This window comes from Pteronotus mesoamericanus, unplaced genomic scaffold (assembly GCF_021234165.1).
Source record: "Pteronotus mesoamericanus isolate MK-2021 breed Mesoamerican mustached bat unplaced genomic scaffold, CSHL_Meso_final contig_100, whole genome shotgun sequence".
Lineage (NCBI taxonomy): Eukaryota > Metazoa > Chordata > Mammalia > Chiroptera > Mormoopidae > Pteronotus > Pteronotus mesoamericanus.
In genome coordinates this window covers 16,367,801-16,395,237 of record NW_026554999.1, presented here as the reverse complement: position 1 = coordinate 16,395,237, position 27,437 = coordinate 16,367,801, and the positions used below count along the sequence as shown (strand labels likewise).

The 27,437-nt window shown below is 37.0% G+C and overlaps 1 protein-coding gene and 2 pseudogenes across 9 annotated transcripts in view; 2 read left to right on the top strand and 1 right to left on the bottom strand.

The window, feature by feature from the left end:
* Nucleotides 1-27,437, top strand: part of MYO9A (myosin IXA) — a 290,265-nt gene that overhangs the window by 112,066 nt on the left and 150,762 nt on the right. For all 9 annotated transcript variants that reach the window (XM_054562050.1, XM_054562278.1, XM_054561989.1 and 6 more), the window contains 4 exons: nt 511-627; nt 4,983-5,117; nt 19,187-19,308; nt 26,938-27,079. In XM_054562050.1, the coding sequence (XP_054418025.1) occupies nt 511-627; nt 4,983-5,117; nt 19,187-19,308; nt 26,938-27,079 (516 nt within the window). The remainder of the gene's footprint in view (nt 1-510; nt 628-4,982; nt 5,118-19,186; nt 19,309-26,937; nt 27,080-27,437) is intronic.
* On the top strand, nt 3,094-3,224 carry LOC129064383 (uncharacterized; annotated as a pseudogene).
* On the bottom strand, nt 13,097-18,495 carry LOC129071976 (deubiquitinase OTUD6B-like; annotated as a pseudogene).

Sequence of the window (27,437 nt, the reverse complement as noted above, 5' to 3'; positions counted from 1 at the left end):
CTGTGTAGGGATGGAGAAATTCTAGCAGTTATTATCAATGACAAGCTGAAGACAACCAGGAATGTAATTGTAGTGATATTATGATAATGTTTTAAGAGTCTGACTAGGACTCTACAGATAGCTGATAACCTTTTTGCTAACATATTTATTTCTTTGCCTGTAATAGGCTTCCCAGCTTTAGCTGGCAAGGGTCATTTGTTGGTAAAATTCCTATAATACCTTCTTTACCAGGTGAAATATATATACTAGTTTTCAGTAAAACTGTTTCCAACTGAGTGACCTGCATTTTCCCTTATCTTTCAATATAGTTTTAGCTTAGATTCTTTGAGTTGGACTAAGTTAATGAGTGTATATAGAAAACTTTAATTATAGGCTATTTATATTGAGAGAAAAATTAATTTCTAATTTGTGATAGCTTTCTTTTTTGAATGAAAACAAAACACACTTTGTTATAATATCTTAGTCAGATTATTGCCGATTTCACTTGTACTCCTCTTTCTTTTTTTTCAGGCTGTGACAGTGAGGAACTCCATGGCTAAATCTTTATATAGTGCCCTATTTGACTGGATAGTTTTTCGGATTAATCACGCACTTCTGAATAGTAAAGACTTGGAGCAAAGTACCAAGGTAAACGCACATAGATTATATATTTTTCCCAGAAAACTGTTTCAATAAAATGGTTAATACATTAAATTTAAAAAGAATTATATAAAAGTCATAAGAATCATCTTTTATCTGTATATCCTGCTGTTTCCCTTCGTATTTCTGTTTATTCCCCTCTTCAGAGGAACTGTTAATTTGTGTCTTTTCAGACCTTTTTTCTTATGTACTTATATTTCTATAGATGCACATGTAGAGTTGCTTTTAAACATAAAAATACAATTATGCTATTGTCAAGGTAAGAAACGTCCAAACCTGTTGAGAATTTTTATGGGTTCATTTGAGCAAAACTGACAACATATGCTGGAGAGCAGCAAGATCTCAAATGCTGCTGAGAATAACAGTTTTGTAGATTTTTTTTATGCATTTGAAATTAAAAGGGAAATAAGGAAAATTACATGAAGGTGGGAGGAAGCAATAGGATTGTTAAGATTATGTGCTTTCTTGAAGGTTATCACCTTCCTGGAGGGGTATTACTTCTGGTATTTCAAAGGCGTGTTAACCTAGATGCACAAGAACAAAGGACAGGCTGGCTTTTTAAAGCCTTTCACTAAAGAAGTTCTAAGCCTGGGGCATGACTACTCAACCCTGACCTGTCCAGTTAGGAATTTTTGAGCAGATCACTTTGTGAGGTTGCTTTCCACAGAACACCTTTTTTCATCTACACTATCTATATTGCTTCTACAACTTGTAGTTTTTTTACCTAGTATGTCTTGAAGTATATCTCTACCTTACTAGTTTTTCTTATTATTATACTTTTAGAATATAATGTTTTATATTCAATTTAAATTGAATTTATTGCAGAGATTGTTAAGAAAATGATATAGGTTTAAAGTGCACAGTTCTATAATACATCATCTGTATTTTGTATTGTGTTCATTACCCTAGTCAAGTCTTCTTCCATCACCGTTTATCCTCCTTTTGCCCTCTTCTACCCGTTCCCACCCACTTCCCTCTGGTAATCACCATACTGTTGTCTGTGTCTATGAGGTGTTTTTCTTGTTTGTTTGTTTGTTTGTTTGTTTGTTTTTTGCTCAATCCCTTTACCTTTTTCACCCAGTCCCTCAACCTCCCTCCCTTCAGACAGCTGTCAGTCTGTTTTCTGTATCTGTGTGTGCCTCATTATTTTTAACAACTGGAATACATAGTTTGGATGTGTACCATAAAGTTACCCATTAAAAATATATTCCATTTGTTTTATTGTGAAAATGATAATGTAACAAATATTCTTTATGTTCATTTCTCTAGGACAAAAATCCTTAAAATGTATTGATGAATTTATGGATATATATGTTTTAAAATTTTGGTAGCTGCTGCTTAATTGGCTTTTCAAAAAACACTATATGCTTCTACTAGTAGTGTATGAAAGTGCCTACTTTCTTTACTCATAGTGGATGTTATCAGAATTTTCATCTGCTATTCTGATAAGGAGGACTAGCCCATTTTGTTGCCAGTGGTTTATTTTATTTTTATTTCTGTTTTTATAAATTCTCACCAGAGGGTATGCTTATTGGTTTTCGAGAGAGGGGAAGGGAGGACGAGAGAGAGGAAGAGAAACATCAGTTGGTTGCCTCTTGCACGTATCCCAACTGGGGACCGAACCATAACCCATGATTGAACCCATTACCTTTCGGTTTACGGGACGACACTCCAACCAACTGAGCTACACCAGCCAGGGTGCCATTATTTTTAATGATAGGTGAAAATTGAGCATCTTCTCATGTTTTCTCTTTTATTTCTTTATATGGTTTTGCTATTTTTATGTTTTTTTTTTGTTTTTGTTTTTGTTATTATTCATCTTTAGGAGTCATTGTGGATATTGCAGAGGCTTATAGTTTGACATATATTGCATATAGTTTCTCTAGATTGTAAAGATCTGTTCATGTGTTTTTGAAGCCCATGTGTTTTAAACTTCTGTGCAGTGAATTCTGACATTCTTTTTATTCATTGTCCTGGGTTTGGTTTATTTATTTTTCTTATGTAGGAAGGCCTCTTCAGCCTAAGATTATAAAATATTTAATCTCATACTTTTAGAATATAATATTTTATACTCAGTACATTTTTCCAGTTGGAATTTATTTTTAATGTGGCAGATTTTAGATATTTAATTTTAATTATTTCAAATTTATTTTCCTTTTTATTTTCTGACACCTTTCATGGAATAGTCTATCTCTTCAGGCTGATTAAACATGTCATCTTTTTAAAACAAATTTTAGACATTTAAAAAAATTTTAACATTTAAAAAACTGATTAGAGAGCAAGGGAGAAACAAAGACAGAGAGACATCAATTTATTATTCCATTTATTTATGCATTCGTTGGTTCATTCTTGTATGTGCCCTGGCCAGGGGTGGGACCCACAACTCTGGCGTATAGAGATGGCGCTCCAACCAACTGAGCTACCTGGCCAAGGCCTAAAAATGTCATCTTTAATTCTCTTTTTGGTGGGGATCCTCCGTGCTTCCCTGGTTCCTGTAACATACCAAGGCCAAGGGAAAGGGCTCCACCCTCTCCATGTTGGTGGCTTCCAGTCTGCCAGTTCTGTCATCAAATGCCGGGACATGGGGAAAAGGAAAAAATAAAAGAAATGGCATCTTTGTTACTTAATTCAATTATCCTAAATGTAAAATTGTATTTATTAGAACTTTTCGTGCTTTGTGTATGCCCACAGTTACAATATTAATTTTCATTGTAATCTAATTTACCAAATTGAGTTATTTTTAAGGCCATTATTTTCATAAGGGCTTAGAATTTAGTTAGCAGAATTAAACAAAATACTCTTTTTTGGGTGAGGGACAGTAGGAAGTAGATCTGAATTTTATTGATTTATATAATTATGGGAAACAAATTACTTTTAATGGAGACTTTTAAAAAATGTCTTATTATTTATAACTCATTACATCAGTTTGCCTAGTATCTGTCTTAGCACCAGTGGAGAAAAATTGTTTTCATATAACCAAAATTGTTATACAACTGTATTTCAAGAATGTTGTGGAGGTATGAGAAGAATGTTGGTTTTGGCATATTAGAGTTAAATCCTTGTCATCCATAGTAAGAAGTTAGAAGATAATTTCTACAAGTAGAATATCAAGAAAGAGAAGAATAAACATTTGGCCCTGGCCAAGGGCCAATTAGGTCAGTTGGTTAGAGCTTCATCCCTATGTGTCAAGGTTGTAAGTTCAATCTTCTCTAAGGGCACATACAAGAATAAACCAATGAATGCATAAATAAGTGGAACAGCAAATCCATGTCTCTGTCTCTTTCCCTTTCTTTCTCCTTCCCCCCTCCCTTGCCCTTTCTCCCTTCCTCTCGTCTCTAAAGTCAATAAATAAAACAAAAATTAAAAAAAAGAATAAGCATTTGTATACTATACTATACTATACTATACTGTACTATACCAAACAGCTAAAAGATTTGAGTATAGTTGACTCTAGGGTGTAGAAATTGAGGATGAAGAAGAGATTGTTTTTTGTTATAATTCTTTTAGAACTATTTAACATTACAAACCTTGTACAGTTCTTTAAAAAACATTTAAAAATTTTATTTATTTTAGAGGGGAAAGGAGGGAGAAAGAGGGAGGGAGATACTGATAGGAGAGAGAAACATAGGTTGATTGCCTGAGGCCCGTGCCCTGACCAGGGACTGAACCTGTAGCCTAGGCATGTGCCCTGACCAGGAATCGATTCTGTGACCCTTTGTTTTGTGGGATCATACCCAACCAACTGAGCCACATTGGCCAGGGTCAATTTTTTTTTAATAAAAATTAAAATTTTAACTTCAAGAAACCATATATTCTGATAATCATTTTTGTTTCTATCTTGCATGAGGCCGATTATAAATACCTGTCAGCTTGGTTTTTAAAGCAGAATCCCATTGGGATATGGAAGTCAAAGTAGGAGAAATTTCATGGTCCTCTTGGTATAATAAGGCATTGGCAGGAGTAACCTAATTTTACTGAAGTAACTTTTGTTTTTCTCATAGCCTGTTATTTCCATTCCCTTGTCTCTTGGAGTTTAGGGATTTCTGAGATTGAGAGAACAGACTGCTAAGCCTGCTTTGTACATTTATGTAGAATAATCAATGGATCATATTTATTAAATTTTTGGACTTTTTAAATAATTAGGCTAAAAAGAAAAAGATGAAGGTAACGAGAATTAAAATGCTTTTTATTTGTGGTATAATTTGGTTCAACATTAGCCCTCCCAAAATCTGTTCTCCACTGCTATAGAAGAACTTCAAGGATTTTGTTCTTATATGGTAGACATTATTCATGAACTAAATTTGAGCATAATTTTTTTAACTAATTTTTTTCCTGTTTTACAGACTTTGTCCATTGGTGTTCTTGATATTTTTGGGTTTGAAGATTATGAAAATAACAGCTTTGAACAGTTCTGTATTAATTTTGCCAATGAACGTTTACAGCACTACTTCAATCAACACATCTTTAAATTGGAGCAAGTGAGTACCTAAATGCATGTATTCTTGTCCCCCAACGCTCCTTCAACCCCCACCTTCTCTCTCTCTCATTCTCTCTCTCTCTCTCTCTCTCTCTCTCTCTCTCTCTCTCACACACACACACACACACACACACACACACTTTTTGAGTCGTAGTCATGATAAGCATTTTAAATCTTGGATTTCAATATAGATATTGTAGTTTTCATATTAATGTAAGCAAATGACAGATCATAGGTTTTGAGCTATATCATACAGGGTTGTTGTTGTTTTAATAGGTCCCAAGTAGATTGAATAACATGTGCTTGTTTGATTGTACCTTTGAATTAAAAATGGTTGGTTTGTTTCAGGTTTCTGTTGTTGATCTTTATTTCATGACATGGACTTCGTCACTGTGTAATGCTAAGTATGCTTGTTTGATTGTTTTGGTCTCTTAGTTTCAGAATGGGATACAGGAGCTTATTAATGGAATCCCGAGTCAACTCAGAGTGTAGCTACAGTAAACAGGACAATATAGAGAGACCAAAATGGGTAACTAGATATTTCTTGTGAGAAGCTCAGATTGATTTAGTGTAGGAAGAACGAGTCATCAGTTTCCAGATATTTGGAGTACCTTCAGATAGGTGAAGTTTTATAGCTCTTAGATCTGTAAGAAGGAAACTGAGGGAGATGAGCCCAACATTTGTGGACTTTTCTATTCTGGTAGAGGGCTACTGATTCTGAAAGAGTCAAGGCTTGAGAATCTGAGAAGGTGAACAGGGCTTTCTCCAGATTCAAGAGCAAAGAGGAACCCCATGGCAATCTCCACAATCTTTAGGTTGGGACCATGTTAGTTAAAACAACTTTATCTTTATAAGTAGACTTATGAAATAATATGAAAAAACTTCAAAACTGCCATATAAGCAATACAAAATTCAAATCTATAACTATTAAAAAATTGAATATGTAATTAAAAACCTTTCCAAAGAGAACATTGTAAGCCAAGATGGCTTCACTGGTGAATCCAATCAACATGAAAGAAGGAGTAATACCAGTTTGACATAAATTATTATGTGAAATAGAGAAAAAGAGACAATTCTCAATGCATTTTAGGGAGCCAAGATAACATTGATATTCAAATCTGTCAAGGATATTAGAAGTGGAAATTAAAGTCATGTCACTCGTACAAAGATTAAAAAATTTTAAACAAATATTAGCAAACTAAATTCAGCAAGATATATAAAAGGGTAACACATCAGAACCAAAAGGAGGATTTTATTGGTGTGAGTTACTATCTAACCTTCAATCAGTTTAATTCATCTATTACCAAAATGAAAAAAAAAAAAAAACCCTTATGGTGACTTCAATAGAAGTATAAAATGCATTTATAAACTTATGTATACATTCATGTTAAAAAAATAGAAAACCCTTAGCAAACTAGGAATAGAAGGGAATGCCTTGATAAAGGGCATTCACAAAAAACATCAGGTAATGTCATAGTTAATTGGAACAGACTGAATACTTTTCCCCTAAGACAGTGAACAAGGCAAGGATGTTTTCTGAGTTTTTATCATGAACATAAGCATGTGAGGACATCCAAGTGGGCAGTGAATGTGGAGATTTCTTATTTACTAGTAATCAGGGAAATAAAAATTAAAACCACAATGAGATACCCCTAGGCATTCACCAGAATGACTAAAATAAAAAAGACTCATAATACAAGTAGGATTAGGGAGATACTGTGCATGAGGAAGTCCCATACACATAGATTGGTATAACCATTTTAGAAAGATGTTAGGAAGTATCTGCTGAGGTTATACAGCTGTAGTTTATCAGCCGGTGTTTTCACTCTCAGAATGCTGGTAAATGTACACCAAAAGTTTTGTGCAGAAATGTTCAAGATGGCATTATTTTTAATGGCCAAAAATTGGGAATAACTGTAACATTCAAAAGTTTTTGATTGTATAAGGAAGGAATACATCCTTCCTTAATATCATCCTTTGTAATCTGGTTCAAAGTTTTTTTCTTTCCTTACACCTAGTGGTAACATCAGCATCACCAAAGAACTTGTTAGAAATGCAAATATTGGACCCCACCTTATACCTATTCAGAAATTCTGGGCATGGGTCCCAGTAGTCTGTGTTTTAGCAAGCCCTCCATATGATTCTATTGCACATTAAAGTTTGAGATCTAATGCTGTGTAGCAGATTTTGGCATGCTTTTCCTGTAAAGGACCAGCTAACTAAGTCTTAGGTTTTTGGTAGGGTGTATGGTCTCAACTCTGCTGTTATATTGAGAGAACAGCCATAGGTAATGTATAAATGAGCAAATGTGGTATTCAACAACCTTTACCCTACAGCAATTAAAATGAATGAACCCTCTAACATGGATGTGTCTCTGAAACATAATGTTGAGTAAAAAAAACCAGATTAAAAAAATATGTATTGTATGACTTTATTTACATAATATTTTTAAAGAGGTGAATCTTGTCAGTGATATCAGAAGTTAGAATAATAGTTAACATTGGGCAAGATTCATCATCATTGAGGAGAGGGGATGAGTTGGAATTTTGGACTGCTAGTAATGTCTATAGAAGTCCACATGTTTGTACTACCTAAGTACACTTGTTAACCATGCCATGAAAAAGAAGAAACAGGAAAAAACTTTCTTAGCATCACTTGGAGGTGACCATTATATAAGCAATACCTGTGGGGAAAAAAGTTTTAAAATTTTTAATTTTTCAATTACAGTTGACATACAATACTATAATTCAGGTGTATAACAGTGATTATACATTTTTTACATTTAATTCATATTTTATTCTTTGTCTGGCAAAAGATAATTTGAACAAAACTATATTGCTCACTATAGTTTGATACACTCTTTTTTGCTTTATACAAGTTATAAACATTATATAAGTGGATAAAAGTTTTGACTTAACACGTATTCCAGAACTCCAACATAATTTATTTTTTTAAATTTTATTTTATTGTTTATGGTATTATAGTTATCCCAATATTGTCCCCTTTGTCCTCCTCCAACCAGCTTTCCCCCCTTCCCAGGCAATCCCCACCTCATTGTCAGTGTCCATGGGTCATGTATAAATGTTTGGCTGCTCTGTTCCCTGTGCTGTACTGAGCACTCCCATGACTATTCCTGTAACAATTTGTATTTCTTAATCCCTTCACCTTTTTCGTCCATCTTCCTTGACCTCTCTCCATCTGGCAACCATCAAAATATTCTATGTATCTGTGATTCTGTTTCTGTTCTACCTGTTTCTCTATTTTGTTTTTTAGATTCAATTGTTGATAGATACGTATTTATTGCCATTTTATTCTCCATATGTTTGATGTTCTTCTTAAAGAAGACTCTTTAACATTTTATATGATACTGTTTCAGTGGTGGTAAACTCCTTTAATTTTTTCTTGTCTAGGAAGCTCTTTATCCTCGTCCCAGGATACATTTATTGATTCCAGAGAGAGAGAGGTGTGAGGGAGTGGGGTTGGGGGAGAGAGAGAGGGGAGGGGGGGAGAGAGAGAGGGAAGGAAACATCGATGTAAGAGAAACAGGTATCTCCCATACATCCCCTACTGGGGACTGAACCTGCAACCTAGGCATGTGCCTGACTGGGAATCGAACATGGGACCTTTCAGTTTATGGGATAATGCTACAACCAACTGAGACACACTGGCCAGGGCCCAGCATACTTTTTGAGTTAGGACAAAAGAAAGGTTGTGAAGCTTTTGTTAGGCTGTCATCATACAGCAAATTAAATTAGTATATCTGCTTTTAAATTAACATCAGCCATTGTTTAAAGACTTTAATTTTAGGTTACAGCTGAAGTGATTTTTATATGAAGTTTTATGAACGAACAGAAGCTAACTACACAAATATTGTTCATAACAGTATCGATTATTTAGAAACTAAAAATTAAAAAAACCTATAATCAAGAAAATGCCACTTGTTAGAAAATAAAGCTACCATTAAGGTCTTTTCCAATATTTTAAATATAGATGGAATTTATAATAACTAGTTTTCATGATACCATTTTTACTACTTTTTTAAAAGTATATTTTAGTGATTACTCCATTACAGTTGTCCTCATTTACCCCCTTTGCCCCTCTCGGACTGGTACTCCCCTTCCCTCCAACAGTCCTCCCTTCTTAGTTCCTGTCTATGGGTTGGGCATATAAATTCTTTGGCTTCTCCAGTTTCTGTACTATTCTTAACATCCCTCTGTCTATTTTGTACTTAACCAATTGTGCTTCTTACCTTTTCTCCCATTTTCCTCCTCCTCCCTCCCCGCTGATAACCCTCCATGTGATCTCCATGTCTGTGATTCTGTTCCTGTTCTAGTTGATTGCTTAGTTTGTTTCTGTTCTTTAGATTCAGTTGTTGATAGTTGTGAGTGTTGTCATTTTGATATTCACAGTTTTGCTCTTTTTCTCTTAAATAAGTCCCTTTAACATTTCATATAATAAGGGTTTGGTGGTGATCAACTCCTTTAGCTTCACCTTGTCTGGGAAACACTTTACTTTTCCATTCTAAATGATAGCTTTGCTGGATAAAATAACCTTGGTTGTAGTCCCTTGCTTTTAATCACTTAAAATATTTCTTCCCAGCCCCTTCTTGCCTGCAAAGTTCCTTTTGAGAAATCAGCTGATAGTCTTATGGGAACTCCTTTGTAGGTAACTCTGTGCTTTTCTTTTGCTGCTATAAAGATTTTCTCTTTAACCTTTGGCATTTTAATTATGATATGTCTTGGTGTGGTCCTCTTTGGGTCCAACTTATTTGGGACTCCCTGCTTTCTGGACTTGCATGTTTATTTCCTTTACCAAATTAGGGAAGTTTTCTGTCATTATTTTTTCAAATACATTTTTGATTTCTTGCTCTTCCCATTCTCCTACTGGCATCCCTATGATTCTGATATTGACACTTTTGGAGATGTCCCAGAGTCGTCTTATTCTGTCTTCATTTTTAAAAAAATTTTTTTTGAATTCTTGTTTCTTCATTCTGTTCTGGTTAGATATTTATTTCTTCCTTATATCCCAGATTGTTGATTTGAATCCTGACTTTCTTCCCTTCACTGTTGGTTCTCTGTGGATTTTTCTTTGTTTCACTTAGTGTAGTCTTCATTTCTTCCCTTAGGCTTTTACCGTCCACACTCAATCATTTCTCTCAGCATCCATATCACCAGTGTTTTTAAGTCTGCATCTGAGAGGTTGGCTATCTCTGTTTCGTTTAGTTCTTTTTCTGGGGTTTTGCTCTGTTCTTTCATTTGAGCCATATTTCTCTGTCCCCTCAACTTGGCATCCTCCCTCTGTTTTTGTGTATTAGGTAGAGCTGTTTGGACTCCTTGTCTTGACACACCTGTTAAGTTGTATGGGACAGAGCCTTAGGTATTCATCAGGGTGGGGCCACCCACTTCACTGCTTTGTGGCTCTGTATGTGGGTGAGGGGTCAGAGAGGGGATAATGCTGCTGTCAGGCAGCTGGAGGCTTGCTCTGCACTTGCCCCGTTTCCAATCACTTTACCCACTTCCCATATGTGAGTGGCACCCTTCTAGCTTTGCACGGGTTGCGGTTCCCAGAATGGGTGGGTTTGCGTACATTCTGGGACAGTGTGGGCCCTTTAAATGAACTCTCCTGAGAGGTCAGCAGTTTCTTCTGCTGTTCCAACTCCACTGGTTTTTACAGCCAGAAGTTATGGGGCTTTGTTTCCCGAAGCTGGAACCCTGGCCTGCACGGTCTGACCTGGATCTGGGATCACTTGCTCTCCAGATATCCCTCTCAATTTTTTCCACCACATGTGAATGTGGGACTGCCCATTCTACTGGCCTCCCATCGCCACACTGCATCCTCTCTGTCCAGGCACCCTGGCTCCGCCCCTTCTACCCATCTGGATTAATATAGCTTCTTGGTTGTCAGATTTCCATAGAGTCCAATTTTCTGGCCCTTCAGGTGATACTTGTTTTGAGGTTAGTTGTATTTGTTCTTATGGTTGGGCAAGGGACAAAGTGTGTCTACCTATACCTCCAGCTTGACTGGAAGTCTTTATTGCTTCTTAATGCTTATCTTTTCATTTTAAAGTAACAGAATACTTCAAAATAAAGCCAAGACAATTAGTGTTTTATAGTTTCATTGTTTTTTTGAAATTCAGACCCCCAAGGAAACTCAGGTCATGGATTATAAAACAGGCAGCTTTCAGAATATATTTTGACAGGCAGAATGGTTTTTAATCTCCTGGAATAGAATACCTTCATATAGTACTTACTTGTTCTATTGGACCAGCTTCCCACATCATTACCTGCTAGGCCTATGAGATTGACACCTCATTTTTAATATAAACTGTAACTGCAAAAATTAGTTATATTCAGAAAGCAAAATTCAAATATTATAAACTTTATGCTAAATGTTACTAGTTATTTCTCATAGGGGAAAAGTAGGTCCAACCGAAAAGGTCTCATTTTCATAACACTTTCTTACATATCAAATTATCAGACACTTTGTATATATGAGGACTGTCTTCACAGAAGGAATACTGTTATGCATAGCCTGAAATCTGAGGTAGATGAATCATTCACACCAGAAAATATTGTGTATGGTTGTTTACGTATAATCTTGGCTCCCAAACAGTGGTTTTCAACTTTATCCATATGTGTAGAAAAAAAATTCTCAAATACTTGAGTTAAGAAAAGATGACTTTAAAAAACTAGCAGAATTACAGGTAAAAGAGGCTTTCTTTTAATCCTGGAGAATGAAGCAAAAATAGAAGGATCTTGTAAGACAAATTGGAAAAGAGGAAGAATTTGAAATAAATTTGGCCTTGGACCCCTTTACATTGCTACTCCTTCAACTTGTGCAAGTTAAAGAATAAGAGAGGTCACAAACTATTTCTTAGTAGGAAAAGCTGCAAGAAGAGCAAAGCAGCTGAGCAGTGAAAGAGAAAACACAGCAAAGAATATAAAAACTTGTAGTTATGAAAATAATCAAGAAATGATGGTATTAAGTCCATTCTGAAGTTTAAGAAACAGCAAGTTGTAACAAATGATTTAAACAATTTTTTGGGTCTTTTGAAGTTACACACAAATAAAATGCTAATCTGTAATTCTTCAGAGGTTTAAATCTGATAGGAAACACCTACTTATCTTTGAATTTCTCTCATTTCTTTCTCTTTTCTTTAATCCTCAACCAAGGACCTGCTTACTGATTTTAGAGAGAGGGGGAAGGAGAAAAAGAGAGAAAGGGAGAAAAATATTGATGCGAGACCAAAACATTGAATGATTGCATCTCGCATGAGCCGTGACTAGGACCAAAACCACAACTTAGCCATGTGCCCTGACCGGGAATGAAACCCGCCGCCTTTTGGTTCATAGGATGATGTTCCAACCTACTGAGCCAAACTGGCCAGGGCTCTCTCGTTTCTTAAAGCTTAACAACTGATTTCCCATCTGGGGAAAAAAATTTTAAATTCTTAGTAATTAAAATAAGCTTTTTAGCTTGCACTTTGAGGGGTTATAAAAAGTTTCATAGCATTTATTCCATCACTACCAGTGTTACAGCAATCACATTTATTTATAAGTATTTATAGTATTTGATATCACCATATCCACATTGTTGCAATCACAGAGAGTCTTGAGTCATTTTATTTCTTTAATAAAAATTATATTGATATGGTTACTGAAAGCTTAACATTTAAGATTTATTTCAACAGAATGTTCAGGATGCTATATTAACAAAAATATAAGCAAATAGGTGTATGAATGACGTTCTCCACGGTGGACTTATAGGTGCTTTTAAAATAACCCTAAGGGGACACTGGTTAAAGTTTTCTCTGACACATTTAAAAATAAAATCCTGTTAGCAGCTTTGCCATAAAACTGATTTAATGTAGTTGTGATTTTTCCTAATGTTTAGAATAATCCAGCACTTGGTATGAATACTCATATTGGCACGCTGTACTAAAACATAATTGTGTAACAGTTTGTAAATTAGCTGCAATTTTCAGTAGTTCTGCTCTAGCTCTGGGTTTTTTTTTTTTAAATATTCTTTGCCAGCTACAGGAGAATCTGCCTGTAGTATCTCTATTGGTACTTGTAAAATATGAGACAGGGCTCTTAGCTCAAGCTGACCTCTCCATACAGCTATATTTATAATATCATCACAGTACTTTGCAAACTTTTCTGGGATCTACATAGCTCCTGTATTGGGGTTTGTGAAAATGGCATAAAGTCTTCCACATGGCTTTGCATATATTTAGTATTTTGACTACTTGAAGCAGTTACAGTCAGCAGGCATTCCTGTTATTTCAGTTGATCTTCTAAGGCTCTATAAATACAGTGACCATCAGATAGAATCTGTTTAATTTCCATCTATCTAGCTGCCAATATTTGAACAAGTTTTTCACTTTCTAAATTTCAGCTTCAGGTATCTTTTCTTTCTGCTCCTTTTCTAGTGTAGCTTTTTTTGTCCCATCTCTTTTGTGCTCTTGATAGCTGAGGTGGCTGATTCTCAAGAACTAAGTTTGAAATGTTAACAGCATATCAGAATCTCTTATACTCTTTTTAGAAGCCAGTTTAAATTGCTCCAGTTCTGCCCTAACTGGTGTGGCTCAGTAGATCGAGTGCCGGCCTGTGAACCAAAAGGTCACTGGTTCGATTCCTAGTGTAGGGCACATGACTAGGTTGCAGGCCAGGTCCTCAGCAGGGGGAGTGCGAAATGCAACCATAGATTGATCTTTCTCACCCTCTCTTTCTCCTTCTCTTCCCCTCTGTAAAAATAAATAAATAAAAATTTGTAAAAATTGAAAGTAAAAAAAATAAATAAATCGCTCCAGTTCTTCTCTGTGTTTCTGTACCATTTCTGTTTCTAACCTAGCAACATCATAAGTGAGTTACTTCCTCCTCTTTTTGTTATTCTTGGGATCAGCATTCTCACTATTCTTTGTGATGCTTCCTTACCAGATGCTCCTCTTCATTAAGCCCGTCCACCAAGACTCTAGATGTTTATATAACTTACAAAGTGATCATCCTGATAAATCTAGTAGCCATCTATCACCATACATAGTTATTTCAATATTACTGACTTTATTCCCTATGCTGTGTTTTACATCCCCATGACTGTTTTTATAACTGGCAATTCACACATCTTAATTCCTTCCCATTGTTCATCCTTTCCCCTAACCCCTCCTCCAATCTGGAAATCATCAAAATGTTCTTTGTATCTATGAGTTTTTTTCTGTTTTGTTTGTTCGTTTATTTTTTTAAGATTCCATGTATAAGCAAAGTCATATGGTGGTTGTCTTTCTCTGATTTTCACTTAGCATAATACATTCTAGGTCATCTATGTCATTACAAATGGCAAGATTTGATTTTATTTTTTTAAAAGTATATTTTATTGATTATACTATTACAGTTGTCCCATTTTTCCCCTTTGCTTACCCTCTGCCCAGTACCCCCATTCCCTCCAGCATTCCCCCCTCATCTTAGTTCATGTCTGTGGATCATATGTATAAGTTCTTTGGCTCCTCCATTTCCTGTACTATTCTTAAACTCCTCCTGTCTATTACTTACCTACCAACTATGCTTCTTATTTCCTGTACCTTTCCCCCCATTGTCCTCCTTGCCCCTTCCTGCTGATAACCATCCATGTGATCTCTATTTCTGTGATTATGCTCCTGTTCTAGTTGTTTAGCTTTTTTTTCTTTTCTTTCTTTTTTTTTAGGTTCAGCTGTTGATAGTTGTGAGTTTGTTGTTACTTTCCTGTGCGTAATTTTGATCTTCTTCTTAGATAAATACCTTTAACATTTCATATAATAAGGGATTGGTGATGATGAACTCCTTTAGCTTTACCTTGTCTGGGAAATACTTTATTTGCCCTTACATTCTAAATAATAGCTTGGCTGGATAGAGTAACATTGGATGGAGGTCCTTGTTTTTCATCATTTTGAATACTTCTTGCCAGTCCCTTCTTGCCTGCAAAGTTTCTTTTGAGAAATCAGCTGATAGTCTTATGGGAACTCCTTTGTTGGTAACTGTCTCCTTTTGCCGCTTTTAAGATTCTCTCTTTATCTTTAATCTTTGGCATTTTAGTTATAATGTGTCTTTGTATGCCCTCTTTGGATCCAACTTGTTTCTGACTCTGAGCTTCCTGGACTTGTACGTCTCTTTTCTTCACCAAATTGGGGAAGTTTTCTTTCATTATTTTTTTCAAATAAGTTTTCAGTTCTTGCTCTTCCTCTTCGCCTTCCTGGTGGCCCTGTGTTTCAGATGTTGGAAAGTTTAAAGTTGTCCCAGAGGTTCCTAACCCTCTTTTCACTTTTTTGAATTCTTGTTTCTTCTTTCTGTTCTGGGTGAATGTTTATTTCCCTTTTGTTCCAAATTGTTGATTTGAGTCTTGGTTTCCTTCCCTTCACTGTTGGTTCCTTGTATATTTTTCTTTATTTCACTTTGTATAGCCTTCATTTCTTCCTTTATTTTATTTCCATACTCAGTCATTTCTGTGAGCATCCTGATTAGCACTGTTTTGAACTCTGCATCTGATAGGTGGGGTATCTCCTTGTCGCTTAGTTCTTTTTCTGGAGTTTTGATATGCCGTATTTCTTTGTCTCCTCAATTTGTCAGCACATCTGTTACATTGTAAGGGGTGGAGCCTTAGGTATTCACCAGGGTGGGGCAATGTGCTTCGCTACTTTGTGGCGCCATCTGGATGAATGTTTCTTCTTTAACTCCTTGGTTGTTGGACTTCCATACAGTTCAATTTTATGGCTGTTCTGGCTTACTTTTTGTTTTTATTTTTATTTATTTATTTATTTATTTTTTTATGGAGAATCGTATATGAGGCAAAGCCTCTTTTTTTTTTCATTTTTATTTTTTTTATTTTTTTTTAATTAATTTATTTACTTTTTAAATACATTTGTCTCTGCCTTCCCCCCACCTCTTTCCCTTGCCCCCTCCCACCTTCCCTCCCTCAGCTCTTCCCCTTTGGTTTTGTCCATGAGTCCTTGCTATATGTTCCTTGACTTTCCCCTTCCCTTCCCTTTCCCTGCCCCCCCCTTCCCTCTTGTCTCTGTTGATTTCTTTTCCTTTCAGTATTGCTGGTCATATTTAAATTGGTTGTTATACTTCTTTTGGTTGTGCAAGGAAGCAAAGTGTATCTACCTATGCCTCCATCTTGGCAGAAGTCCAAGATTTTATTCTTCTTTAAAGCTGAATCATATTCCATCTTCTTTTTTTCATTTGTCTGTCAATGGATATTTAGGTTGCTCCCACATCTTGACTATTGTAAATAATGCTACAGTGAATATAGACATGTATATGTCTTTTGGGGTTAGTTTTTCGGGTTTCTTAGGCTAAAAACCCAGAAAAGGAATTGCTGGGTCCTTCTTTGTTTCTTGTTATAGCCTTTGTTTAAAAGTCTGTTTTGTCTGATGTAAGTATTGCTACCTCAGCTTTTGTTTGTTTGTTTCCATTTTTATGAAATATCTTTTTCTATCCTTTCACTTTCAGTCTTTATGTATCTTACAACCTGAAGTGGGTCTCTCCTAGGTAGTATATATATGGGTCATGTATTTTCATCCTTTTGGCCACCCTATCTCTTTTGATTGGACTATTTAATTATTAATACTTAAAGTAATATTGATAGGTATTTAGTTATTACTATTGTATGGTTTATTTATTTTTTGTAATACTGGTTTGTTGATGATGAGCTCTTTTAGCATTTTCTTGTGTAGGAAGCTCTTTATTTGTCCTTCGATTCTAAAGGATAGCCTTGGTGAGTAGAATAATCTTGGTCATAGGTCCTTGGCACAAACCATTCATCACTTTGTTTCATGCCAGTCCTTTCTGGCTTATAAAGTCTTGTTCATAAATTAGCCAACAGTCTTATGGGAGCTCCCTTGTAGGTCATTAACTGCTTTTCTCTTGTTCTTTTAAGATTTTCTTTTTGTCTTTAACCTTTGGTATTTTAATCATGATCTATCTTGGTGTGGGCCTTTTTAGCTTCATCTTGTTTGGGGCTCTGGGCTTCCTGGATTTGTGTGTCTGTTTTCTTTGCCAATTTAGGGGAGTTTTTCATTATATATTCAAATAGATTTTCTTAATTTTATTTTCTTGAATTGATTCTAGAGAGAGGGGAAGGGAGGGAAAAAAGAGAGGGTGAGAAACACCAATGTGTGAGAGAAACATCAGTTGATCACCTCTTGCATGCTCCCAGGTGGGGACCTGGACTGCACCCCAGTTATGTGCCCTGACCTGGAGTTGAGCTGGTGACCTTTGAGTTCACTGGCCAGTGCTCAGTCCACTTAGCCACACCAGCCAACGCTGGGGGTTTGTGAACTTATGAAAGATTCTATGAAAATTACCAGTGCTGGCTTAGAGAGGCTGTCTTGATTGGAAAGTGCTGGAAGAGGCTTGGGTGGGCCCCTAACTTGTATGGGGAGGGATCTCATGGATCATCAGTCACGGCATTAGCCAAATGGATGGTTACTCAGTATTGGCACTGGCCTGAATGTACGTGTTGGGTGGAGGGACTGCTCAGCAAAGGAACAGTGAGTGTACCAGCACTTCTGTTTGGGTTCTAGAAGACTACCCCTCAGCCCTTGCCTTGAAGCCAGACAATTCAGTTTCTCCCTGTATGTCCCTGGCACTTTTTGAGTTGCTGCCTTAGTGCTGGAGCTCAGAGTGAGCGAGTCAGGGAGTAAATCTGTGTACAGGCCCTTTAACAGGAATGCCTGGAACTTCAGAAGCCCTTTGTCTCACTCAGCTACTCGCCTGGTGGTTTTTTTGAGCCAGAAGTTAATGGGACTTCTTTTCCTGGTAGTGGAATTTTGGGCTGGGAAGCCTGGTGTGGAGCTGGGACCCCTTGCTCCTTGGAGGACCTCTGCAGACAAGAGATTTCTCCTGATTTTTACATGTGGGTGAAGGACCAGCCAGGTCTGTGTTCTGCCCCTCCTGTGGGTCTTGACGTGGCTTCTTCCTTTTATCTTTAGTTAGAGAACGTCTGGTCAGCTAGTCTAAAGACAGTTCTCAATGATGGTCACTTCGTAGTTTTGTTGTAATTTTTATGTGGGAGTGGGAGAAGGTGAAAGCACTGCTTATAACGTATTCTGACATCTTGACTGGAAGTCTTACTTTTGAAAATTTCAATTAAAAGGAGAAAATTAAGCATTTGCTTTTCCCAGTTAGAATAATTATAATTTATATTAAGATCATTTTTCTTCACAGAATGATAATAATACAGAAAGAACAATGAAATGACAATATCACCATTTCACAAAACCATCATGTTTGCAATGTGCAAGTGTTACTAGTGAATACTAAAACCATCATGTGAACATAGTATTTTCAAGGTACCTAGATATCCCTGCAATATAGAAACTTACCTTCTTTGATTCTCAGGGGCATCTTTCTGGAAAACCGTTGAAAAGTAAAAGCATCACAGTGATGAATAAAAAATGTTTTTCAGTACAGAGAAGTAAGGAATAATGGGGGCTTTATAAGAGGATTTTGAATAGTTGCTCAAGGCCTGAGCTTTGAGTTTCTTAATTGTGGAATTCAAAGCCTTGTTTTTTGGATAATACCCTATGGGTTTTATTTGGCTTAAAGTTAAGTTTAATTGAATTTTGTATGATTTATATCGGTGATCACTGGAGGTGATGATTTTCCACTTTTCCCAGACATTGTTCATTAAATTCATTGTTGATAATGCAACAAATATTCAGTCCATCTTGATGATTTAGAGTTGCATGGGAGAAATTAGGCTTTTTCATTTTATATTTTTCTTTAGTACAGTCATGATAAGAGTGGCTAAATGAACAAATTAATCCCTAAATTTTGGTCTGAGTGGTATCACTCAGGATTCTCTCAAGTAGGATTATAACGAAAAATGTTTGGTTGCATGTACTTTTTAAAGGAAACAGACATATACTGTAACAAGATTTTGTACAAGTGAAATTGTAGTCTTTGTGTATTTTAGTGATTTAAAAGACAAAACCTCAGGCTGTTTTTAAGCCTGTTAAAAGTTTTTTCAGTTCTTATTATTATATACCTGTTGTTTTCTGCAAGGTGAATAAATTGTTAATTTGTTATTTCCTAGGAAGAATATAGAGCTGAAGGTATCAGCTGGCACAATATTGATTATATTGATAATACCTGTTGTATAAATCTTATTAGCAAGAAACCAACAGGACTCCTCCATCTTTTAGATGAAGAAAGCAAGTGAGTATGATTTTTTTGACTTTTGTCTTAGGGCATTCGGGCTTTTCATGTGTAAGTCCTAGGTTTTCTTCTTATGTTATCAAAGAAAGAGCCAAAATTTTTCTTCTATGCATTTTATGTGTCTGTGTTTTTGTGTGTGTCTAGGCAAATTGGATGGACTTCACTAACTCATTAAAATTTTTTTTTCCAGATTTATTCTCCAGAATTATTTTGATGTTAAATTTGTTGGTATTAATGCATTTTGTTTGTCTGTTCTCTTCTTGAATTGAACAAATGAACAAATTCTAGAGATGTGTTTGCTCTTTTCATGTTTAATGAAAACATATCATGATAGATTAGTGATGCTGCCATAACTGTGCAGGTAGTAAGTGGCAACATATGCCAATATTTACCATCCCTTATTAATACACTTTAATATACCAAACTTATCTCTAAGCTTCAGAAATATAGCTGCACATTAACATCCTCCAGAGTGTTCTCAGTGCTCTATAAAGTATTATTTATAGTTAAATTATCCTAAGAAGTGGCACACTTAGAATTGAAGAAACCAAAATGATGGAGAGTGTTTCTGTGACTTTTTAGTAGAATATTTAGAAATTCAATTAGGTCACTAGATACCTAGTTTAATATACCCATTAAACTAGAATATAAAATATTGGGAACTTGGTATCATAGATAGTATTTTTATATATCATGTTTGTGTGGGGCAGCCTAAAGTTTATGACTTGCAGTCAAGATGAAGGTGCTGGCAAACACTGTTTGCCTCCTTACACAACCACATCAAAAATACAACTGAAGCCCTGGTTGGTTGGCTCCTTGGAGTGAGTGCCGGCCTGTGAACCAAAGAGTTGCTGGTTCGATTCCCAGTCAGGGCCCATGCCTGGGTTTCAGGCCAGGTCCCCAGTAAGGGGCACATGATAGGCAACCACACATTGATGTTTCTCTCCCTCTCTTTCTCCCTCTCTTCCCCTCTCTCTAAAAATAAATAAATACAATTTTTAAAATAATTACAGCTAAAATATAGAACAACCATCACTCAGAAACATCAGATATTGACTTGAATGGAAGTCTGACAACTACAGAATTAAAGAAACCACATCCATCCAAACCTGGAGGAGGGGTGGAGACGCGGAATGGGATGGTCACACATTGATGTGTGGTGGATTATAATTGAGAGGGCTGTCTCGGGAGCAAGGAGTCCCAGCCCCATACCAGGCCCCCCAGCCCAGTGTTCCAAATCCAAGAAAACAAGTCCCTCTGACTTCTGGCTACAAAAACCAGCAGGGACCGAGTCAATGGAAGAAACTGCTTGAGCCCCAAGCAGTTCCTCTTAAAGAATCCACACCCAGACTCACCTACTCAGACTTATTCCCTCTGAGCACCAGGATAGCAGCTTGAAAAACACCAGTGACATACAGGGAGGAACTGAAGTGTCTGGCTTAATGGTGAGAGGTGTGGGACAGCTTTCTCCCGCCTGAAAGGCGGGCAGAGGCCATTGTCTCTTTTCTAAATCCTCCAGCCACCGAGCCACAGAGCTGGCAGCCTGGTGTCATATCTGAGACTCCTGGCTAACACTGTTTGCCCTGTCCTGGAGATCCCCTCAATATCTCCATGATTGACAGGAGCAGAATCCCAAGATCATCAGTAGCAGGACAGAGCCTAGGTTCACAGTTTGGGTTCGCCTGGGAATCCAAGCCCAAAACGAGTAGTAGCCATCCCACATTGCTTCGTAGCTTATGCAAGGTGGCCTGGGGAGAACACAGGTTGGGTCTAGCCTTTGCCAGCACCACCTGGGAAACCCCAGTGCCTGTGCATCCAGTGGACAGCTGCAGACCACATTGGAGCACCACTACCCTGCCCCTGCACAGCTCATCCTCCACCAGAGGGTGGAGGTTGGTGGTCAATGGTCACAGCCAGTCCTTGCAGCTGACTGGCCTGGGTAAATCTCTCCCATTGACTTGCCCACAGCAATCAAGGCTCAGTTACAAAAGGAGAGTGTGCTCAGCATACGTGAAGAGCACACCTCGAGTACCCAGCTTGGGTGATAGGACTGACTGTGTCACTGGATCCTGCAAGGACATCTACTATATTAGGCCACACTACCAAGATAGGAAGTTATAGCAGCTCTACCTAATCCATACAGTTACATAGAGGGTGGCTGCAAAAATGAGGAGATAGAGAAACATGGCTCAAATGAAAGAACACATTGGAACTCCAGAATAAGTACTAAACAAAATGAGGATGAGGTATCTTATCAGCTGCAGAGTTGAAAACACTGATTATAAGGTTGCTCAAGAAAATTAGTGAGGACCTCAGCTGCATAAAAAAGATCCACTCGAGAATGAAGGATACACTAATTGAAATAAAGAACAATTTACAGGGAAACCACAGTAGAGTGATGAAGTGAGAATCAAATCAATGATTTGCCACATAAGGAAGCAAAAAACAACCAATCAAAACAAGAAGAAGAAAAAAAATGCAAAAAAAATGAGAGTAGTGTAAGGAGCCTCTGGGACAACTTCAATAGGTCCAGTATTCGCATCATAGGGGTGTCAGAAGGGAAAGAGGAAGAGCAAGAAATTAGAAATCTTTTTGAAAAAATAATGAAAGAAAATTTCCTTAATTTGAAGGAGGAAGTAGACTTATAAGCCCAAGAAGCGCAGGGAGTCCCAAACAAGATGGATGCAAATAGACCCTCTTCAAGGTACATCATAATTAAAATGCCAATGGGAAAGATAAAGAGAGAATCTAAAAGCATCAAGAGAGGCGCAGTTACTTACAGGGGAGTTCCCATAAAACTGTCAGCTGATTTCTCAAAAGAAACTTTGAAGGCTGGAAGAGATTGGTAAGAAACATTCAAGAAAAGGTCATGAGAAGCAAGGACCTACAGCCAAGATTGCTCTACCCGGCAAAGCTATCATTTAGAATGGAAGGGCAGAAAAAGAGCTTCCCAAACAAGATGAAGCTTAAGAGTTCATCATCATCAAACCGTTATTATTTGCCTGGGTTGTAGGTTCTATCCCCAGTTGCATGTGAGAGGCAATGGATCGATATTTCACACATTGATGTTTCTCTCCCTCTGTCTTTCTCTTCATCCCCCCCTTTCTAAAATCAATAAACATTTCCTCAGGGGAAGATTAATTAAAAAGAGAGAACAAAAACTTTAAACAATTCGAGAAATGGATTATTCAGGTCATAAATGCTGGACTTAAGATTTAAACCCTTCAGGTATTTTTGACTAGTAATCTTGTGCTTTAATGTATTGTCCTATATTGCTTCTCAAAATATTTAGACTGTACAGATAGAATTTCAAGGTTGTGTCCCATCTCTGTTAACTGGAAAATCTCTTAATATCCTCGTTCCTCAGTTTTCTGGCATAGAAAAAGGAAATGATGAGAAATGGTAATGTCTGCTATATATCTTAAGTTGGTTATGAACAACAGTTGAGATTGTGGATAAATAATTGTAGAGCAAAGATGTCTTGTTTTGTCCTGCCATTCTTTAAGCAAAATTTTATTAAGTGAACATCTTTTATGCAAAGACTGTGTTCTCCTGGAGAGATGGTACCTAACATAGATAAAACTATTGCCCACTGAAGAGACTATTGTCACCTCTTTGGTGTTACCTAAAAGCTTGTGGGGTTAAAGCGAGGGCTAGGAATTACAGGGAGACATTTTAACTCAGTATAAGGAAGAAGTTTCTAATCATTAAGGATGATTAGCAGCTGATTGATAAAGTAATAAAATTATTATAGTAATTATTTTGCATCATCTATTGAGGTATTGTTGTAGGTAGAAGACTGGACTGAATAATCTCTTCATAGTTGACCCTTCAATTATGTTTCTATATTTAGTCCTCTATAAAAATTTTTAAGAAACCTCAACTTATGAATCATTCCTGTTGTTATTACTTCTCTTGTAAATGGAGCACTGTTGTTTCTGTGCTTTAATATTCCAGAATATGCAAAGGCATGATATGTTTTCCCTCTGCCGTGTACCATTAAGGAGGGGTTGAAAATAAATTAGTCACATATAGGGAGTGTCACTTTGGGAATCATCAAACTGAGTATTTTACGTCAAAATGTTTTGTTATATAGGGAATATGTAGCATGAAATATACCTTTGGTGGTATTCTTTCTTCATTTGGTGTGTTTGTAGTGCTTTAGGTGCATAGGTTTGAAGTCAGAGAAGCCTTGTTTAATTATGTCTGGCTTTCTACTGGCTATTTGACCTTGGGCGACTTTTTAAAGCTAGATGATAAAAGAATGCATGCAGTGTGGGATTTAGAGAGGAGGAATAGTGTAAGCAACGTTAGGTACGAGCAGGATGTTAGGAGTGTTTTCAGTCTTTCCTGTAGAACTCAAAATGTGATCTGCTGACAGCAGCACCTTGAAACCTGTTAGAAATGCAGAATCTCATACTTTCACCCAAGATTTCTTGAATCAGAATCTGAATTTTAACAATCTGAAGTTAAAGAGCAGAGCATTCATTTAGGACAGTGTGTTGTCAGTCATGCCTACTCATAAAAATTGCCTAGGGCACCTGTAAGCAATACTGATGTGGCACCACCTAGCTTCAATTCTATAGAACCACAGGAGGTGGGGTCCAGGCATGGGTATTTTTGAAAGCTCCTGAGATACTTTCTACAATATATGCATAGAAACACTAAGGCTGCCCTTGCAGATAGCATTTGGGGGAGTTCTTAGATGAAGATGAAGAGCTTTTGGAAGGAGCAATAATGTCTGATTTGTTTCTGTTTCAGGCTCTTTTGCTTGGTAATGTAGTATGTATCCACAAATGTTCATTGAATGTGGGGCATGTGGAGAACTTTTCTTTCCATCTTTCCTTGTTTGGAATAAAACTGTTCTCATGTCTCTCTGGCTTTCTTTGAACATTTCCTTCCTCCACTTAACAGTAGAAGAAAAGTGCATTACAAGCATTTTGATTATCAGAGGATTAGAATGTAAGTAAACCCTTATCTAGAGAAAATGAGGTGAGCATCTTTCCTGGAGAGAAGCAGTCTGTTGTGGAGTTGTGTTACTGGTACTCTTTGGTTCTTCTTACCAACACAGTAAAGAATTACAGATCAGTGCAACAGAAGTGGATGAGCAAGAGATTTATTAGTACATCCTCAAGGCCTCAAGGGAGAGAATGGGCCTGCTGAAAGTAGCAAGAAAGGCTTAGCAGCAGGAAGCCAACATGGAACAAGCAACAGGAGAGCCAAGGGCTGGGCTGCATTAGCTCCCTGGAAAGTCAGAAGACTTGATAGGGACCTGAGGGATGGATTCAGGGGCTAAGCCTGGGCCAGCTGCTAGCTGCCCATTGCCTTAGAGTTTAGTAGATCATACCTGTAAAGAAGAGAGTGGGAGAGAACAAGGGAAAGGGAATGGCTGGGGCTGCTCCCCAGAGGGAGAGCATACCCACCTCTGAGTCCTTTGTCTTGAGGCTTTTATCTCTTTCTTGAAGTCAGGAATCTTAGAGCAGACCTTGGGAGGGTTTCGGTAGAATATGCATCAGTTCTTGAGGTATGCCCTTTTGGGGTTGTGGTCTCCACTGATTGTTCAGTGACAAGGCTGATTGTTCAGTGACAGGGCAGGGGATCTTTAGTCATTGCAGTTGGTTTTGGCTTCCCCCACCCGGTACTGCTGCTTTTCTGGGTGTGCAGCTGGAACACAACTGAAGTCTTAATGCCATCTCCAGGGAGGAGAGGCCAGGGGAGGAGTGTTTACCCAGGGGGTGAGGTCCTTGTTTTCCAGTTTTGCTCCCTGCCAGACATTAGGGGCCTTCTGACCTGGTGACATTCTGTACCTGGTTGTAAATTGCTGGGCCATTGTGTTTAGCTATCTGTTTCAGCTTCCTTATTCCACTTGCCAAGGAATTTTCCTAGCTTCTTAATATCCTGTCTCAGTAGTGAGGCATAGGTTTGCAGAGGCTGGGGTGGTCTAGGCCTAGGAGCTTAGATTGCCTCTGTGTCCCTTGGTGATTCTTAAATATTCCTGAGTAGGGGAGGCACATGATTAAAGAGCTATTGTAGGGAAATTTATTTTGAATCTTGATGTGGTGACTTGAAATAAGATTAGAATCACTGGAACTATTATTGAGGCTGTTGCTGTAGTGTTTAGAATTCTAAGAGTTTAATTCATTCTAGAATGGCTTTAGAGTTCTGAAATGGAGAGGAAGAGCTAGATGGTGATGTTTTAAATAATTGATAGTATCTGAATGCAAAAGCATTCTAGGTGAGTAAGAAAATGGCAATGTTGACAAATAAGGTAGATAATGTGTATCTCATCCCTATAGGATACTAGCTAGAGTTAGATGTTTGGTTAGTGTTATATAATTCTAATAGCACTGTGACACCTCATTGTACCCTTTTTATGGGTTTGTAAACCATTCTTAAAGAAGGTTACCTCCTTGCTTACCCAAGGTCATAGACAACTGGTAACCTATATTACAATTATGACTGACAACCAAAGGCCATTTTCCTTTCTGTAGTATGTAGTATGTAGTATGTAGTATGTAGTATAATTCCAATACATACTATATAATTAACCATTTTTGTTGTAATTTTGGAATCATTTTTACATATTAGATTTCATATTCAGCATCTTTACTCATGTCACATTACTTCTTCTTATTTCAGTCAGCTGTTATTAAATGGAATTATTCTCTGAAAGATACTTGCTCTCTCCTTTCTCAGTAATATTTTCTATGTTTTTAGCTCCTACCCATATTTGACTCTTATAACCTCTGTGAACCTTTCTGTTATTTTCAACAACTAGTAATGTTTTTGCCTTCGGAACTTCTTTATTCCTGTATTTGCTATTGTGTAATTACTTTGTAATAAATATTATTTGATTCCTGGATGTGAAATGCTCATTAGTGAGTACAACTCCATTGATATTTGAAATACTAGGTATAATACAAAAATACATAGTAACTGGTGTGGTAAGAAAATTTCTACTTTATATGCGAATCAGTAAGAAAACAAAAATGGCCCTGGCTGGTGTTGCTCAGTGGATTGAGTGCCGGCCTGCAAACCAAAGGTTTGCCATTTTGATACCCAGTCAGGGCACATGCCTGGGTTGCCGGCCAGGTCCGCCGTAGGGGACACATGAGAGGCTACCATACATGCACTGATGTTTCTCTCCCTCTTTCTCTTTTCCTTCCCATCTGTCTAAAAATAAATAAATAAAGTCTTTAAAAAAAAAACCCCAAAATAACTATGGATATAAAGGATTTACTCAAATTGAGACATTTCCTTTTTGGAAGTTCTTGGCCCAAAACAACATGTGATTTGGTTTTTATCATCCTGTGGGTTTTATAGCAGTGCAGCACAATGCACCTTAAGCTAACTAGATACCTAAAAACCTGAGTTAATTTTTCAGGTCTTCTTTCAAAGTATGAGTTTGGGCAAATGACAACTTTTTGACCTCTCATCTATAAAATAGGGACACTAATTCTTGTTCCACTCACTTTTTAGATTGTTATGAGAATTAGATAATATAAGTGAAAACTCTTTGTACTTTGCTAAGTTTTTAAGATGGCAGTGTAATTATAATGTATTTTTAAAAAATGATTGTATTAACTGCAGCATTTTACTTTAGTGTCCTTGCTTGTGTTTTTAATTTAGCTTTCCACAGGCTACAAATCAAACATTGCTAGACAAATTTAAGCATCAACATGAAGAGAATTCTTACATTGAATTTCCAGCTGTGATGGAGCCTGCTTTCACCATTAAGCATTATGCCGGGAAAGTAAAATACGGGGTAAAGGTCAGTAAATTTCATACTGTATGTGCTTTTAGGGGAGAATTGTGTTCTTAACTGTATCACACTACCCTCATTGTAGATGTGGAGGTTTTTCATCAATAACAATTAGAGACATTATAAGGATACTACTAAAATTCAGATTCCACCTTAAATGTATTACTAACTTTGGTGATATGTCTGTTGATTTCTTCATACAGATAAACCTGATGTCAGTCCATTCTTAGTAGCCTTTTTAGATGTGAAAGGATAGATAGCATCACTCTGTCTTAAACCCACTAGTTGATTTGTGCAGTTCATTAAACTTTTCTCACCTCTGCATCCATGAGGCCTGACAGAGGCTTCATGTCTTCATGCATCATTA